This window comes from Solanum stenotomum, chromosome 12 (genome assembly GCF_019186545.1).
Source record: "Solanum stenotomum isolate F172 chromosome 12, ASM1918654v1, whole genome shotgun sequence".
NCBI lineage: Eukaryota > Viridiplantae > Streptophyta > Magnoliopsida > Solanales > Solanaceae > Solanum > Solanum stenotomum.
In genome coordinates, this window is record NC_064293.1 from 34,938,105 (window position 1) to 34,957,805 (window position 19,701).

A 19,701-nucleotide genomic window follows, 5' to 3' on the forward strand; every position below is an offset into this window, starting at 1 on the left:
TTTTTTTACCTATTATATCCTCAATTAAATGACTAATTACTTTGAAAAATGTACAACTTTTCGTTCACCTCATAATTAATAGGGGTAAAATGGTAAATTCACTATGTCATTAATTCTTTTCTTAATATGTATGTCAATTTAAAAATGGACAAGTAATTAGGGACAGAGAGAGTAATACTTCCTAGAACGTCTCGATTATTAATAATTACAATGTATTCCAACTTCTACAAAGAGTATTTTTGGTCTGTATGCTAATTAAATACTCCTCTGTCCCTAATTACTTGTTCATTTTTGAATTGACACACCTATTAAGAAATCAATTAATGACATAGTGAGTTTACCATTTTACCTCTATTAATTATGAAGTGGATGAAAAGTTTTTCATTTTTCAAAGTAATTAGTCATTTAACTGAGGGTATAATAGGTAAAAAAAATTGTCCTTTCTTGATTTGTTAAAATGGACAAGTAATTAAGGACAACTATAAAAAAAAAAGTGAACAAGTAATTAGGGACACAGGGAATAGCTTATTGCTAAAGTTACAAAAAGTTGTACCCTACAATCCATTATTAAAATACCTATTCCCTGTGGAAGGACTTGGGCCAATTAGATACAATCATACAAACTAGAAATATACTTTTTGTCAGTGACATAGAGTTCGATCCAAATTATTTAGAAGGTATATGGAAAATTTATCGTAAAAAATAGATTTATTTAAATTTCAAAATTCAAAATGTATCACATAAATTGAGAAGGAAAAAATATTAATTAGTGAAATTACACAACTAGGATAAGAGATCCCTCCTCTTTGAGAGACAAAAACTCACCTTTGGGCTTTGGCGTAAACTATCCATAGATATAGCTTTTGCTCTAATACATGGCGAAGCTACAAACTTTGTCAAGGGTATTTGAAACTTAATATATATCTCTAAAAAATTATTTTTGATAATATTAATTTATATATGCATAGTATAATATTTTGATGAAAGATGTTCGGTGACTATGCCCTCAAATCAGGGCCGACTCAATAAGATTGGGAGGCCTAAAGCCAAATCTTAAAGAGGGGGCCCAAATATTTTTTCTTAATTCTTTTTCTTTTAAAAAATCATCATATATATTTTTATTTAAAATCTACTTTTCTAACCTTGTTAGATGCGAAGTCATTAATTATTATTTTATAATCAATTTGTTCAATTAGTAATTGAATAAATTTTAATAATAACTAAAACAAGGATATATATATATATATATATATATATATACTATGAACTAAGAATATCAACAATAACAAATTTTCAAGAAAAAACTATAAAATGAAGTTAGAATAATAAAACCTGGCTCACGAATTTGATAAGTTGATATGCATAACAATATCGAAATAGTGTTGCGTTCCTTCAATATAATGATTGCTTGTTGCACTTGAGATTTTGAAGAAGACACCCAAAAGTAAATTTTTTTCTTTTATAACTTGTAAGCAAAAGTAAATAAAAAAAATTGTAGAAGAGAGTTCAATATTGAGAATAAAAAAGATGAGTATAAGGTAATAATAATATAGGATCAAATTTTTAGGAGATAAATAAGGAAACCTAATTTTCATGTAAGGAAATTAATCCCAAAAAATGTTCGATTCCGTTAAAATAGTGGGAAAACTAACCGTCATTTTTTTTTATACTTTCTTACATGTTTTTTTAAAAAATTAAAAGTACATATAATTTTTTTAAATAATATGTACAAGTATTTTAAGAAAAATAAAATGGGGGCCCCCAAAAATATGAGGCTCAAGCAATAATTTTAGGGCCTAGTGATTACGATGACCCTGTCTCGAATCAATATAGCTATGCTACAATACGTGTATGTGATTTTCACCGGCCAACAAAAAAAAAAGACAGCTTCGGAAGTATTTTACGAACTTCCCAAACTGTCCCAAAAGAGCCAACATCCATTTATTTTTTTACATTTTTACAAAAATTATAGAAGTATGCATGTCAGCATGTGAGTTATAAATTGTTAATTACTTAAATTAATACAAGCGCATATCGACCAAAGTCATAGACTGGCGGTCAATTAAGCAAAAAGGAGAATTGTGAGGTCTCAAATTCTCATTTGCGAATGGAGACAACTTTTTAAGCAACACATTTACATACGATATAAAATATGGATCACTAAGCTTTTCAAACGTTAGGTATATATATTGGTTCAGATTAAGGACACAAGAAGTAAAATGGCCGTCATTCTTTGAACTTGGCTTCACCATTAAAAATAAAGATAAAGGAATTACATTTTCTTTTTAACAAATTAGGATATATAGTTTGTGGTGGAACACCTCATATAACCACCTAACTTTTCGTCTACCATATATACAAAAAAATGGGGAACCACCAAGAAGGAGCAAAAAAAGAAGAAGAGGAACGTACATCAGACGATTCATGCATTATTTAATGAGTCAGCAGTTAAAAACACATCTAAAGTATTTTGATTTTTTTTAGTTTCACATATGAATTATAAGGTGTGCGAGGTTTCTACATAAACTATCATCATATATTTATCGAAACACGTCTCAACTATCCGTTGTTCTCTTTACTTACTTGAAATATCCCCCTCGTTCATGTAGAAAAAGAGAATAATTGATAGTTGAAGTATGTTTCTATAAACATTGTGTGACAGTTAAAATAAAAAATTTGCGTACCTAATAATTCATATATGAATAAAAAAATTAAAATACTTTAGATGGGTAGTATGTTTTTGACCTTATTTATTTGATCTCAATGCCTCCTTCACACAATATAATCATACCAAACTAAACTTGCACATGTGCTACAATTAATTTTGATTCCGACTATATATTCATATATGTCGATAGCTAAATTTTTTGGTGGAATCCAACGTGGGAATGCCACCCCATACCATGACACTACTCTTTATAATGCAAATTCCACTCCCAAACTTTTATTAAATTAAAAAAGTTTTATATCTACTTCTCTTCTTTCTCTTTTCTTATTGGTGATCGAACAATTTCCAAGGACCAACCACCACACGCTTCTATGGTAAAAATTTCCTTTCCAACTAAGTGCATAATACGTACATCATAAATTCAAATAGTAATGAATAAATATAATCAGATAGAATACGTAATTCATGAAAGAGAACTTACTTATTTTTCATGTAGTGGAAGTTGTAGGATGAACTGCAGTTGAAATTTACTCGTCCATGGTGGTTATCACAATATTTTGTAATAACCTCTATATCACAGCTCAAATCCTAATTGATTGAGGAGAGAATAAAACATAACATTACTATATTCTTTGTACATATTCCGTTGTGTTTTCTAAAAAAAAATAAAAAAATTACACAACATTTATGTGTTTATATAGAAATTATTAATTAGGACTAACGTAATTACCCTTATAAGCCTTAAAACGAGCCTGAATTTTTTACACTATCCTACATTGAAATTAATGGTATCATGATTACCAAAATACCAAACCGATACTTAATAATAAAGTGAGCATATTAGGTGGTAGAATTTAGGATAATCCAGAGAAGCTGATATGTAGCTTACCATATATACTATTACTCGATAAGCTAGCTTGGTCCAGCTCATATACTTTAATTGTTGAAGCTCCAATCTATTTTATAAGTATATGAGTAATTAATTTATCCCTAAGTAGATCGATCACATATTCAATACCTTTATACTTTCAGTAAGATTTACTATAGGGTTAGTTAACTTAATTAATTCTGAACACCCAACCCCTTCCGTACTGGACAATTTTCAATAACAACTAAGCAATCAGACAAGATAGAGAGGGGAAAAAATCAAACATTTTCATTTAATTTCCCTTAAATTATTTATTTTGCGTGTGCAAGAAAACCTTTATTTCTATACTTTTAATAAGTTAGGTACCACCGTATCAGTAACGGTAACTAAATTGGTGCAATATGTGATATCCCATAATTAATTGAGGCTAGAGATCGATTCGCCTCATCATCTCCTTTCTAAGTCGAGCTCGGTGTGTCTATGACTTAATCGACTTTCTTTAGTGACACAGTAAAATAACAAATTCGCAACTCCTTCGATTCAAAAACTATCTATTCTCCATTTTTAAAAGATTTCCTCAATAACTTTCTTTTTGAGAAAACAATTATTTTGGGTAATAAGATATCATATGTATTTTCTGTATACAACGATTTTCTTTCAATTAATTATCGAGAAATAATTAATGAAAAAGCTGGCACTAAGTTGGTTAAGGCAGCACACAACTCGGCTTATTTTTGATTGTCTGAAACTAATTAATTAGGCTACATTGGACTCACACGTGTGTTCCGGTTTACACTCTTTTTTGTCCAACTTTAAATCTATGATCCTCTTAAACACAAAATTAATCGTCAAATTTAATGACATTAATAATGATGCAATAGCTGGACTGGACTGTACTAAGCTATCCCTTTGTGACATCCAAGAATGATAGTACTGTGCACGTGAGAAGATCAATATTTGTTACATTTAAACAATATTCCAAATTTAATGTTAGCCTTTTAAATTAAAATTTTGGTTTAACTTATTGGACTAAGAAATTTTATCGTGATCATTTCAAATTGGTTGATAAATCATTTATCACATTTAAGTGCCTCATAAATTAGCTCTTAATTTTCTTTTGTCTTTGAGCTCTACTATTATTTTGACCCCCTTGAAATTGCATATTCCTTTTATAAGTTCTTTTAACATATACTCTCTATGTTTCTATTTATTTGTCAAATATTTCCTAATTTGATTTATCCTTTTACTTGTTATTTTTGACAAATCAAGGAATGATATAAAGAAAACTGCTTATTATATCCTCAATTTATTAATATTGAGTTAATATCTTTGAAAAATGTTGTGAGTAAATACGTTTGAGACCCTATCAATTAGTAAGATTAAATGATAAAGTCAATATACCAATAATTATTTTCTTAATAGGTGTGTCAAATCAAAATTTAATAAGCAGAAAGGTACGGAGGGAGTATATATTCACTCCCACCTAGTAAAATACTAAGTCAGTAAAACAAAATTGGATGTACGAAGCTATAATAATTTTGTCGCTGAATTAATTAGGATAACCTCTGTTCCCCTGAAATTAATAATCTCGTGACTTGTTAAATACAGTAGAAAATATAAAAAGAGAAGTGCATTTTTTCCAAAGATGGTACTATAAATCTGTTAAATAATGTCAAAAGTATATACTCCTACAGTTTCGTATTAATTGATTTTTATTGACCTGACAGATACTTTAATTAAAAGATATATTTTACTAAATTAACCTTATTAATAATATTTTAGTATTTTAAAATTGACTACTACTAAGAATAGTAATTATTTAATAGTAAGAGTAGTATGTGAAAATTAAAATAAGTAAATTGATTTGCAAAAATAAATAAATTTATATAATGAACTATCTATTTTAATACAAGGGTCAATGAAACGAAAGAAGTACTATACTAATTGGACGTGTAATTGAGTATCGAAAATTATTAACCGAATATAGGGAAACATGGAGCATGGTGCACCCTGACTCCCACGTCAAACAATTAATGACTTGCATCAAAATCAATATAGATCTAAATGCAAATTATCAATGAAGATTTTAAAAAGGTTAAACTGTGAAACAACCCTTGTGGGGTGTTCTTGTCTCTTGAATATATTCAAAGTGAATTATATGCAATTAAGGTGTTAAATTGCAAATTAAAGAGACTTCAAAATATTTAAAACTGTTAGGCGTTTATACATTATATTTTTCCTTTTCCATTTGGGCTGCTTGCAATTTTCTCAAGGTCCATAAAGATTAGGAGCCTTGGTTTGACCCTTTTGACATTTGACTTGTTAACAAATTCTTGTTATAACTTTTTGACATATCATACTTTCGTTGTAGAAAAAAGTGCCTAAGCTTTCTGGATAATTTAGGTCACCCGTCACTAAGTTTAATTTGTTGCTTAATCTCTCTTTTAAGAGTAAAATAAAATCTTAAAAACTAGAGGCATGCATTTCTTGTTCCTTCTTGGAGGCGAGGCTTTCAAGAAATACATATAGACTCTTCAAGTTTTGATGAATCGAATAATGTACCTAAAGTATGAGTTTGGCTGGCATATATATTAGACCCTACGAACAAATACAATTTTCTTAGCCAAGCTTTCTAGCGAAATTAAAATAGGACTATATATCAATAATTCCTTTCTATTTGGACTTGAATATTTAGGGGAAAATAAGTGTATTTTGACTAGTAGCAAAAGCTGGAAAAAGAATATTTTTTTTAATCAGATTTACTTTTAGAACTTTTGCTACAAAATTACCACTTAAATATTGATAAAAGTATTTTTAAAATTAATTAGTTAAACACAACTACAACTATGATAACCCTTTTTAAATATATACAGATTTTAATAAATTAACGACATATTTAAAAAGTTTGGAAGCGTACTCAGTTTTGAAAAACTAGAGGGGGTTTTCTACAATTAGAAGAAACCACAAGGGTCAATATGGAATTGTGTCAAACATGTTCGGCTATGTAACAGTTGTTTATAAAAATGGAAGAAGCTCACGTATTCCTCTCCTCCTCCTTCTATGTAACTGACATATTCGGCATGTGCTCTCTGCTCTTCTTGTTTTTTTCTCTCCACAAAGTCTTCTTCTCTCTTTGTCTCTAATCCTTTTCTTTCACCATAAGTCAAGACATAAATTAAACACACTTAATTTAATTAAAATTAAACCTCTCACAATTTCAATCACCCCCCAAACCACCCACCCAAGGCCCCTACAAAACCATTCTTCTTATATGTCATAAACATGCCAAATACTCCAAAAACAACTAGTTCTACAAGTAGTAATTTTTATTTGACTTACTTAAAACTAAGGTTCTTCACTAAACTCAAACGTTTCCTTCAGATTAAGGCTAAATCAAAGGAACAATTTCAACCGTCTGATCATCAGCCAAGTAACGGTTCAGAAATTTTGATTGTGATTGAAGAAAAGGGTATAATGGGAAAAGAGAGTGATAAAGATAATGGATGGATGATTTTGCAAAAATCTGTGAAGAAACTTCACTTTGGGAACTGGGATGAAAAAGAGGTGGCGGTGAAAGAGATAATAAAGTTGGCTAAAGAGGATTTGAAGAGGCGGAAATTCATGGCGGAGCTCGGTGTGATTCCGCCGCTTGTTGCCATGATTCGTGGTTCTGATCAGGCGGTGTTGCGGCGGCAGAGATTAGCGGTGCAAGCACTGACCCAACTTGCTAATGGCTCTTTCACGTAAGTTTTATCTATTTTATCAGTTTAAATAATTAATTAATCACTCTTTTATGTTTATTCATTTTTTTTATCAATTGGCTAACAATATGATCAACTTTAAGTGCTAGTTTTGATGTTGCACTAATATTCATATTAATTTTTATTTTAAGAATCGTGAATTTATAATGATTTGTCATTTTATTTAAATGTGAGATATTTTTCATAGAAAGAAAATTAGCCAATTACTAAAAGTGGAATTTCAATGTTTATTCTCCTACATTTTATCACATATTCATGAATTCAGTAACTGATTTTATAAGTTAAAAATTGCATTATTCATTTCGGAGTAGAAAATGACGTATTTTCTATATCATGATTTGTTTTTATTACCAAAATAAAACCATGAATTACAATCTTGAAGATCACTTGAGTTAAAAAAGTTTGAATAGAAGAGGCACTAGATGGATTTTATCTGATAATCTAATGAAGAAGCGTGCAAAAGGTTCCTAACATCACCGTCATAAAATAAAATTAACTGACATTTATCATATAATATTAATTAATTTGGTGGGCTGAAATTTTTGGTTGAGAATTTTATAGTGATTTTATTACACAAGGGGTTTTCATCGTAGTACAAGTTCATCCCATTAGGTTAGTGGACTTATAATGCGGTGAAATGACGTGGCGGATTTTTATTGGATTTTTAACTAACTACAGAAAAGGGAATGTATCAAAAAATGGAGCCCAAAGGCCACTTTGCGTGGCCAATTTTTGACTTAAACCCCTACTGTGTGGCACGTGAGATTTGGTCTTGGGAATATCCTTTTTAAGTACCCAAGAAGTTCATGACTTCGTAGTACACCTCCTATAATAGACACCCATGAAATTTTAATACCCATAGTTATACATCAATCCCCCAAAAAAAAATATAAAAATCTAATTGGATCTCGTAAGTTAATATAAATATTAGATGACAGTTTAATATTTTGTTTGTAAAGTTTGAGCAATATACGAGTAAACTTTCGATCCGAGACTAGTGTTGTCCGGAAGGAACTCAATGGTTATATTCATACATGACACAACTTTTAGACATGGAGACAAAACCTAAATTAGCCCTTTTCATATTTGAATGACTTAAATAGGTGACCTGTATGACTAGGAAAGCAACTAGCAAATGGATTTTATCAACTTGGTTTTATTTATAGCCATTTTATTTAGGAAGCCTTAAAATTGCAAGGATAAGTTAGTTGAGTCAACTTGACTTTCTAGCCATAACATTTTATTTTATCATAGTGTATAGTTCCTTTCACCTCATCTCTAACATATCTACTTGGATTCATTATGAAGAGGGTTGAATCACCTTTTTTTTAAAAAAAAAAAGAATATCATTCTTTGAGCTGAGGATTTATAAAAAAGTTTTTCTACCTTTCTCAAATCACACTTGTAGGATTACACTGAGTTTGTTGTTGTTGTAAATGCATTCACTATCTAGTGCAATCATTGTGGAAGCGACAACGGGTTAAGTTGAGGAATATTTTTTAATTGTTATGGACATATTATTCTCCCTTATGTTATATAATATTTATATGTATTCAAAGTATTTTTTAAATAAGAAATATGAAAAAAATCTACTTGTGTTGACCTTCAGCTCCTAGCACTGATCTGGCTAGCAGAATCTTATTGACTTCTCAGTCTCAATAATTTTTAAATTTTCTATGGTTATTTATTTTGAGGACCCCTACATGATTGGGATACCCCCTACCCCAACTTTAATTCCTAACCATTTTTCTATCATTTTCCAACTTGTTAGTTGACCAATAAATTAAATATAATCAAAGAAAGTCATAAAATGGGGTCCCTAAAGCTTGATTGTATTCTATATTTCTGATTTGGCCATGTTAATGGATTTGAGTTGTTTCATAATTCATTTGTTTAACATTGTTCTGTTTTCTTGGTTCCCCTTTTCAGTAACAAGGCTCTGATGGTAGAAGCAGGAATCTTATCAAAATTACCTCAAAAAGCAGACAACTTAGATGGAAACACAAGGCAAGAATTTGCAGAATTGATCTTGTCTATATCATTATTAGCCAACACACAATTCAATATGGATTCCTCAAGAATTATTTCATTTGTAGTCAGCATTCTTGATTCATCAAATTCAAGTGTTGAGACTAAATGTACATGTCTAGGGACATTGTACAACATATCCTCTGTGTTGGAAAATTCCGCCAGTTTGGCGACTAATGGAACAGTGACCACATTATTGAGATTGTCTTCATTAAAGGAAGTATCAGAGAAAGCACTTGCCACATTAGGGAATCTTGTGGTTACTCTAATGGGAAAGAAGGCGATGGAGGAAAGCCCGATGATGCCCGATAGCTTAATGGAGATAATGACATGGGAAGAGCAACCGAAATGTCAAGAGTTATCGGTATACATTTTGATGATTTTGGCTCACCAAAGTTCTATTCAAAGAGAGAAAATGTCTAAGGCTGGTATTGTTCCAGTACTTCTTGAAGTGGCATTGTTAGGTAGTTCTTTGGCTCAAAAAAGAGCATTGAAATTGTTGCAATGGTTTAAGGATGAAAGGCAGAGCAAAATGGGGCCTCATTCAGGGCCACAAGTAGGAAGGATGCCAATTGATTCGTCACCAATGAGTCCAAGAGCTGTTGATGAAAGCAAGAAACTGATGAAGAAAATTGTGAAACAAAGCCTTTATAAGAATATGGAAACAATTACTAGTAGAGCCAATGGGGGTGGTGATTCTTCAAGGTTTAAGTCCTTAGTTGTTAGCTCAAGTTCTAAGAGTTTGCCTTACTAGGAATATGGATCTCTTAAGCATTTAATTAAATTGACCTCATGATCTTGCACTACTTGTGCAATGTTCTACATGAATTGTTCATTTCTTTTGTATCATATGAAAATATTTATCCTGAAGGAAGAAAAGGGCCAGACTGATAGAATAACCATACAACAATAGTCTGATGACTCATTCCAATATGAGGAAGAAGAAGCGAATACATGATTTGAATTTAATCATTTCTAATTCGAGATTTTATCACTAATTTGATTTCTAGGTCAAAATCAATTATTTGTATTTTTGTTAAGTAACTTTTAATACATATGGAAGGTTTGCATTGAAGCTATTGAATTCGTTTGAACTCGTACCTGCCCTTTACATATGTCTTGGTGTCTGGTGAAGTACACTTTCTTCCTTTAGCTCAAACACAAGCATTACTTGTATGTAGCAATGATTTATTTCCACCATTCATATTCATTTATATAGTTTTTTTTAACATTTGCGTTGAAGTGATTTACCTATATTTAATTATTATTTTAAGAGAAAAGACATAAATTAACACTTGACGTTGTTCCGAATTTTTAAAAAGACATCTTAACTGTGTGTGTGTCCTATTACCCCCTAAACAATTTTGATAATATATTATTACATCATTATTCGATCAATTCTAGATTTTAAATGACAAGTGTTACCACACACCAATCATTGTGTGACAAGTGTTAATTTAATTTGAAATATAATTTTTTTTTCATTTTAAGTTTTTCTTTATTTCTCTCTCTTACTTTTTGACTTATTTTAATTTTATTACTTTAATTTTAATTTCATTTTAAATTTTACTTCATCTTCCATCCCTACATTCAAGCTACCCCTCCCTCCAATTTTTTTCTTTCTTTCTTCTTCTTCACCTCCCACCCTCACCTCACCCCAACCCCACGTCAAGTTGAGCCCCTCCATTTTCTTTCTTTTTTCTTCTTCTTCGGTGAAATTCCTTTCTTTCCAAAATTATACTATTTTCTAGAATTTGTGTTATTGATAACAAAACTAATTATTTTTCTAAGAAAAGAATCAAAATTTTAAAGGTATCATCAATTAATTTATCTCATTTTCATATAACTTCAAACTAGAAATGATAATTTTAAAAGAATTAGAATTCTCCGAAAATTGAAAAAGATTAATTGAAATTTGGATAAAAAAACTAAATAATACCTACTAATCATCTTGAAATCTAATGGGCTTATCAAATTGTTCGAAATGTAATAAAATATTTAGATATAATTTTAAAATTGAAGAGAAATAAACTAATAGTAGTAAAAAAGGGAGGTGGAGTTGTGGTAAAAGTTGACATTGAAAGTGAGAAGCAGGGGCGGACCCACATGGCTCATGCCGGGTGCTCGAGCACCCATTAACCTCGTCTTGGAATATATATATCTATATAGAAATTAAGAGGTATTTGTATAAAATTAACATAGAGCACCCAATGAATAAATGATTTGATTGGCCCATTGGCTCTTGGGTGGGTGGTTAAGGGTCTTTTAGTGTTATTAAGCCCGAGTTCAAATCCATTGTTAACATGTATTTTTTATATTTTTGACTCCGCCACTTTCAGAGCACCCACAACCTTAAAATCCTAGATCCGCCACTAGTGAGAAGTTACAATGAAGATGACAATGAATTTTTTGAAGAAGGAAGAAAGAAAAAGAAAAAAATAATAAGGAGAAAAAAGTTAAAAGAATAAGAAAAACAAGAAAACATATTTTATAGCAAAATACTTGTAAAAATAAAATTATATTTGTTTTTTTTAGTTTGTTTACTTTCTTTAAGAGAGTGCATACACTCTCCATACTAGGTGGACAAAAAATGATGTAATAGTATCAGTTCAGGATTGTTTAGGGGGTAATAGGACGCTTGCATAGTTTAGGTGTCTTTTTGAAAATTCGCGACAATTTCAGATGTCACTTTATGTCTTTTTACTTATTTAATCTAACTCCTGATTGTTATCATTTGTATTTGTATTGAGAGAGAGGAGGCATAAAAAGGCAAGAGAAGAGAGAGAGATGAGAGGAGAGAGACTAGTGAAAGTGAGAGAGAGGAGAGAGGAGAGAGGAGAGAGGAGAGAGGAGAGAGGAGAGGAGAGAGGTGAGAAAGAATAGTTACAAAACTTTAATCATAGCTATAAATACGACTTTTAAAATTTATGTATTGTAAATATATATTACATATTTACCTAATTATGTAATTTTTCCTTATTAAAATGGAACAAAATATGTAAAAAAAACTCAGATTGGTCCAAAGTGCACAATCAACCTAAAATTAAAAGAAAAATTATCTAAATACACAACTTATTTTACTATATTCTCTAAAATTCTTTACCATTCGAAAAGATTTTTCAGAAATTCCTACTCTCTCTTATTTCAGGATACATCACTTTATGCGATGTATCGGGAAGTAGAGTGATGTATCTGAAATTTAGACGCGATGTATCGGAACGTCAAAGGATGTATCCGAAACTGAGACACGATGTATCGAGACGTTTTGGGATGTATTCGAGTTCCACCAAAATTTAAGAGATTTTTGTAATTTGAAAAAGAGTAGAAATAAGATGTAATTAGCTCTTAACACTATGAAATTTGTGTAAAATCCCTAAAATTAAAAGACAACAAAAGAAAAATATTTACACATTGACTTAAACGGGTGAGTTTTTTAATGTTGGGTAAAACGTTTAGATGATGTCATGTATTCATCCGTCAGTCTTAAGAGTATATACAAATTCAAAAAATTGACAGTAAGTGTTAACATCTTAAAATATAACAGTGGATATTTACATACAATTTGTCATAATTCAGGATATCTTTATTCTTTTTTCATATATAGACATAAATAAATATAGAATAATTAAGATCAAAGCTTTAAATTTAATCTAACACATTTTTAGCGTACGTCTATTGCATGTGCATATTACATCAATTTTGAAATTGTATATAAGAAATATGAATTATGTAAAACGAAATATTAGATAGATACAACTCCATTTAAATAAGAAAAAGACAATAACATAATTAGCGTATGTCCATTGCATGTGCATATTACATCAATTTTGAAATTGTATATAAGAAATATGAATTATGTAAAATAAAATATTAGATAGATACAACTCCATTTAAATAAGAAAAAGACAATAAAATGTTTAGCTTGATCAATAAATGACACTTCCTGTTTTTTCAATAATAATGGAGTAATAATAATAACACTCCACAACATACTTACTTTATTTATGTGCACCACTTCTACCACAATTATTGCAAAAATTTGAGAATCAAATTAATTTATCCTAAATCAATTTTTTTAAAAAAAGATACTTAAAAAATAATCTGATATGCTACTTCTTTTCTTATTATAATTTAATCATTGTCATTTTTCTACCTCAATTAATTGTAACTATAAACTTTTACTAAAAATAATTAAGAACACGATGAAATCATCAAAATTGTGAAGCAGTCTAACTTGTTTGTTGTATTAATCTTTTCTTGTTGATTAATCATCTTCCCTCTTAACTGAATGCCTGAATGTTGATATCATTAATGTTTCGGAGAATTATATTATGAATTGTTCGTTTTGTCAAAACATTAATTTGGTAAATTCGCAAACAGTTCATTAAGTTTTGATGCTTTGAGTAAAGATGTTACCTTTTTAGAAATAACGTGAGAATTTTTCATTAAATTTTGATGCTTTGAGTAAAGATGTTACCTTTTTAGAAATAACGTGAGAACTTTTTCCACAAATTTGTGATTAACATTGAGACTCCCGTCCGTCCACTTTTAAATAGACAGATATACAAAATATTATTGTTGTTATAGCATACTTCTTATTTGTAGTATATATTCTTAAAAGACATTAATCGTTTAACTTGATTCAAGTTAATAAGAGGTTAACCATTTATTTGCAATACACTAACTTAGATATTGTTGTAAAAACCTCATTTATTAATATGAATATTTAAGTTGTTTAAATCAAAGTTCTAAAATATTTCTAATAAGAAATATTGGCTATTTTAATAAAAAAGATAGGTGAAAAAAAAAATTAAACGTGACAAAAATTGAGACGCGTCGATTGAATGCCGATAGAACCTCTCAACGGGAGGTAACACTTAAGCCATGTAAATGCTTGGAAATCAGTAATCACCTATATATACAACAAAAACTATGAACCAAGATTGACTACATGGTGATAAATTGTCACTTTTAATATTCTGAGATATGTCATGTGTTTATTTGTTAGTTTTAAGAGTACATATGAATTCAAAAGATTGACGATAAAGATATCTATGACCTTAAAATATAATGAAGATACACATACCATTTATAATAATTCGGAAGTATATATAAATTTTATATAAATATTATAAATATATTGATATAAATAAACATAGTGTTGGGTTATGAAGGTGATTAGGTGTCATGCGAAAACTTACAATTACAAATAATATGGTTGATAAATTAGACGACACATAAACCTATACTAAAAGAAATATATTATTATACTATATGATCAATTGACCTACATAATTTAAAACTAATTAAAAAGAAAAATATTAGAAATTGTTGAGAGAATAAATCTCCCCATAAACAAAAGTTTTTAAACGACTACATTGTGGATGCTATTGTTTTATGCTATGAGAATAGAGATCTTCAATTTATAGATATTCAAATTTTTCCTCTAAGGAAAGGATAAACCAAATATGGAAGAATATTATATTTTCCTTTCAAAAAAAATTCAAGCATTTATGGTAATACTTTGACTTTTCTTTAAAGAAAAAAATAAATTTCAAATAAAAAAAGAAAACCAGGGCAAAACCCCAACACATAGAGTAATTACTAATTACTAATTAGGATCAGAGCTTTAGTCTAACATATTTTTAGCGTGCACTTGACTATTGCGTCAAATTCAAAATTATATATAACAAATACGAATTATGTAAAATATCATAGAGATACAACTCCATTTAAATGAGGAAAAAACATCAACATATTTAGTTTGATCAATAAATTACCCTTTCTGATTTTAACAAAAAATAAACATTCACAACGTACTTTATTTATGTGCACCGCTTCTGGCTTCTCAATTATCATATTTTATTTAAATATAAATATAAAAATTAATTAAGCAGTTCTCAATAATCATATTTTATTTTAAATATAAATATAAAAATTAATTTGAAAATACATATTTAAGTAAGTATTCATATCACAATTTCTATTTCTTTATTAGTTGAAATTGTATTGTCAGGATTATTGTATAAAAGAAATTTGAGAATCAAAATTAATTTATACTAAATTAAATTAAAAAATACTTAAAAAACAATTTTAATCAGCTTTTAACCTCCAAACACCTCTAGTCCTATCACAATTAGATTTCTACGGTATAAGTGACTTCCTACTTCTATTAGGCTACTCATCGTTTTACTATATTCTTTTTTTTTTTTTTTTTATCAATTTTGTTGTCTCCACCAGGTAAGTTGTGAACTTTAATTCAAGGATTGATCATCTATTTGCTGTGAATGATTAATATTTTATATTATGAACTTGCAATATTGTTTGTTCTGTTTGTTTTTTCAGAACACTGAACTTTTTCGGATTCCATTAATTGCATGAACTGAACAAACGAAAGAATTATATATTTTTTTTCCACAAATTTGTGATTAACTGTCCGTCCAATTTTGGTATAGTTCTATTTATGGGGTTTCAAACGTTTTATATAGTCTCAGATGTTTCCCAGTGTTTTATAGGGATAATTTCACTTGATGCCACACATTGCTTTGTGGTAAAGAAAAAAACGAGTGATTATTGAAATTTAAAACTAATTTTGTACTTAGGAGAAAGGTGCATTCAACAATGAGTATCTGAATGCGTGGTGTAGTGATCAATCGAAGGTATTCACCATATATTATAGCGGTGTCAGCTGTTTGAACTACATTCCTGTATCCCGTGCCTGCATTCGTTTATCTTGCAATTATATTTGAATGTCAGATAAATCTCATCTTTCAATTCTTGTTTTTGTATTAGTTCACATGGATATATGAGCATACTAGGAGAGACGCACATGGATATATGTGCATTCTAGGAGAGATATGATTAGAAACGAACTTATATAGGGAAAGGTGAGAGTGGCCTTCGTGGCGGATAAGATGAGTGAAGTGAAACTGAGATGGTTCGTACATGTGAGGAGAAGGTGGACAGATGTGCCAGTTAGGAGGGTGTAAGAGATTGACTGTAGTAGGAGTTAGGAGAGGTAGAGGTAGGCCGAAAAAGAACCAACGGAAGTGATTACACAAAACATGACACAACTTTGACTTGCTGAGTACATAACCCTAGATAGGAAGGTATGAAGGTCGAAAATTAGGGTAGAAGGTTAGTAGGTAGCAGAGTATGGTTGTCCAATGGGTGGGAGAGGCAGAGGGGTTAGCCACATATCCTCTTCTCCGTATTAGTAGTAATATTTGGTAATAGTGTAGTTTCATATTCCTCTAATTGTTCTACCATCTGTTACTTCATTTTGCTTTGTATCTTCGTATTTTGTTGCCATTTTTTCTTCTTGCAACCGTTATCTACATAACTTTTCTTTTGAGCTAAGGGTCTATAAGGTCTGCATATATCTTATCCTCCCCAGACTTCGGTAGTGAAATTACAGTGGGGTATGTTTTTGTTGCACTTAAAGATGCATCCCTTTTCGAGTGCAACGACATGCTTAAAGCACATTACTAGCTTTCTGTTTGTCTTGTAACTGGTTTCTGTCTTGGGAGAGTAAACAAGCCAAGCAGGTGCAACGTCATTAGTATTGACATGGATGAATTACTCTATACATCCACATGCATTTTATTCATCAGAAAGTTGCTCAGCCTGTTGCTCAATGTGATTCAATTATACAAGCAGTTTTCTTATTTTTCATCCCGTGTACCCCTATTGTTCATACTTGTTGGTTTGAATTGAAGGTTACAGTTCTTTTGCCTTAGAACAGGAATTGTGTTACGTACTGACCACTCTAATCATTCAGATATTTGTGTTCGTAATGGACTTTACAAGTAGAGGCAGAGCCTGGTTTGACAAAATTGGCGAAAAGCTGGAAAATCTGTGTTGTGAAGTTGATGCTAGATCTCAGGTATCATTTGTTGGCCTTCTGTACATCTTAAGTGCCATTTTATTTCTTTGGCTTTTAGTCTGTTACTTCTTTTAGCTTTCCTTTTTCTCGGTTTTGTTATCATTTGCAAATCAAATTAAAACATGTAGATCGGTACATGTTGGAGGACATTGCAATTGGTGCTTTCATGCACATATATGCACAAAATACACAGATATACATTTCATCCATAATACCACCTCTTTGGTGTTCTTATTAGTCTTTCTGTTCCCGCAAAAATAATGGAAGGTAGACTTCAGCTACTATTAATTCTGGTATCATGTATAATCTGCAAACCTCTAGTTTTTTTGTGAGTTCTGGATATTAAAATTAGGTTTCTGCCAGTTTATGATGTTCCTTGATACATGCTTGTTTAATTCATTCATTGTGCGTTGGCAGGAACAGATTAATTTTGTTGAAAGCCAATTCCAGATAGCGAGTGCAAGTCTGAAACAATTTTGTGCTGGGGTTATTCAAGAAATACTCCCAGGATCATTGTCAGCTGTCGAGGAGGAGACCCGTAATTTATCTTCAGAACAAAATAGAGAAGAACAACATCCAGCTTCTGAGCTGTCAAACATCAGTGTGCAAGAAGATAGCAAGGATGAACTTTCCTGTTCAAACTCGTCTTCCCTCAAGCTCGCTGTGGAAGCCACGGAAGGAGTGCATGCTGCTCCATCACTTCAGCCAACAGCAGATAAGGTGATGAAGATGTCTATTGAGGATTGGGAAAATATACTAGGTTTTACTGGTAAAAGTTCAGCACAAGTTGCTTCTACTGAGGAAACTTTAAAAATGACATTATCTTGTGAGGGTGATACAGGAGTTGAAGTTCCTGCCAAATCTTCGACAATTGCATCATCAGTTGAATGCCTAGAATTTGACCCTTCTATGCAAGAGGGGAAAACTATAGATTTCACAGATCATGGTGCTAACACTTTGAATGTTCCATCATTAACTTGTTCAATTTACTCTACTGAGTCACAAGAAAGTGTTCTTGATTTTGACGAAATAAATTCTAATGCAGCACTTCCAGCAGTATCAAATGGTATGTTCTCCCTAGTCTTAAGACTGGTATATCTTCTTGTTGGTTGTTTGTATGATGCTAATTTTTCCCCTTTTTGTACAACTTTTTCTCCCTCAATCAGAAAAGTCCCATTTGATTTTGTAACCTTTTTAGTTTCTTGTCAATTTTATATGGCAATACTTCCTTGGTAGCTCTGGCTACTTTCCTTTTTTTCTGCTTTTGTGCTGATAATATAATCGTTCTGTAAGTAGTATCTCAGTTAGAAAGCATTGCTTTGACGGACTAGGTAATTGCTGTATGTAAAACTATTTATCAAAAAAAAAAAAGTTGTACAAGACACTCCATAGAATTGATAATTGATTTATGCTGACCAGACATGACTCTTTAGTGTGTGCGCTTAAGTTCTTTTCTTGGTTAAGCGATCATTCCTTGTTTGACATGCATAAAGGAGAATTGTAAGATTGAGAAATCATTGGCATTGGCCTTTAACATCTGTGTTTCTAATGGATAAACAATGCAGGAGCGTCTGTGGATCATCTTGTAGATGAACCAGTTATTGACTCGGTTCCTGAAGTGGCATTTGATGGAAACTGTGTTCTAGTGGATAAAGATGATTTTTTTTCAGGCTCTGAATTCCATGGAGCTCATATCTCTCACAAGGTCTTGCCTCCTGCCTTCCCCTTGATTTTATATTTTTGCATTGGATGCCACTTTTTCTTCTAACAAATTAATTTGTTTCATATCACCTTCCTTTGTTTGTATGTGTGTAGTCATTTATTGACTTGTGATTTTCAGAAAAATATGGCAATGCTAAAGGTGAAACTAGAAAAACAGAGAAACAAGGACGCAACCAAATGTGAGGATCTCATTGTGGAATTAGAGGAATCAAATGCAGAAGGCAAGACAATATCTTCTCCAACTGACAAGTTGGAATTGTCACAACAAGGCTTTTATGAATCAGACTGGGAGATCATCTAAACAGATGAGCTCCATCGAGCGACAATCATCACGGCAAATAGGCTTCAAATGAAGCTCCAGGAACAGTTGAGAGAGATTTAGTAATAAGCTCCAAACGGAACGAACTTAACGATTTTTTTGACATTCTTTAGTCAAATCAGATTAATCTGCTTTTTCTGTTTTCTCATTGACTATAGTTCTCGAGATGAATGCTTCATATTTTTTTTATTAATGAGTATGAGTAATTTTTTTGCCTCGGTTATTATCTTTTCGTTGTAGGTAAATTTTGTGTCATCATATCGTATTATAACTCAAGTTACTGATGGCGAATGAAGCTTTAAACTTCTGGTCAAAACTAGTTCATTTAGCCACCCTCACCATTTTTCTAAAGTTGTAGCAACATCATTTGATACAATGTCTCATCACAGATTAGTGCCGAGCCCATATTTTAGTAACCCGCTCATATTTTAATGGGTTGGGTGAGTGATT

At 30.9% G+C, this 19,701-nt stretch overlaps 2 protein-coding genes across 2 annotated transcripts; both read left to right on the plus strand.

Moving 5' to 3' along the window:
* The first annotated feature begins 6,774 nt into the window (after positions 1-6,774).
* On the plus strand, positions 6,775-10,171 carry LOC125848198 (U-box domain-containing protein 7). Its single transcript, XM_049528020.1, has 2 exons — positions 6,775-7,279; positions 9,227-10,171. The coding sequence occupies exons 1-2, from the start codon at positions 6,819-6,821 to the stop codon at positions 10,077-10,079; spliced, it is 1,314 nt and encodes a 437-aa protein (XP_049383977.1). The 5' UTR covers positions 6,775-6,818; the 3' UTR covers positions 10,080-10,171.
* Positions 10,172-15,532: 5,361 nt separating this feature from the next.
* LOC125848202 (uncharacterized) lies at positions 15,533-19,411 on the plus strand. The gene is made up of 5 exons (XM_049528029.1): positions 15,533-15,565; positions 17,106-17,210; positions 17,628-18,276; positions 18,776-18,915; positions 19,051-19,411. The coding sequence occupies exons 2-5, from the start codon at positions 17,121-17,123 to the stop codon at positions 19,231-19,233; spliced, it is 1,062 nt and encodes a 353-aa protein (XP_049383986.1). The 5' UTR covers positions 15,533-15,565; positions 17,106-17,120; the 3' UTR covers positions 19,234-19,411.
* The last annotated feature ends 290 nt before the right edge of the window (positions 19,412-19,701 follow it).

Coding starts and splice junctions, on each gene's coding strand:
- LOC125848202 (XM_049528029.1), top strand. CDS start 17,121: ATGGACTTTACAAGTAGAGGCAGAGCCTGGTTTGACAAAATTGGCGAA. Junction 17,211..17,627: donor AAGTTGATGCTAGATCTCAG/GTATCATTTGTT, acceptor GTGCGTTGGCAG/GAACAGATTAATTTTGTTGA. Junction 18,916..19,050: donor GAGCTCATATCTCTCACAAG/GTCTTGCCTCCT, acceptor TGTGATTTTCAG/AAAAATATGGCAATGCTAAA.
- LOC125848198 (XM_049528020.1), top strand. CDS start 6,819: ATGCCAAATACTCCAAAAACAACTAGTTCTACAAGTAGTAATTTTTAT. Junction 7,280..9,226: donor CTTGCTAATGGCTCTTTCAC/GTAAGTTTTATC, acceptor TCCCCTTTTCAG/TAACAAGGCTCTGATGGTAG.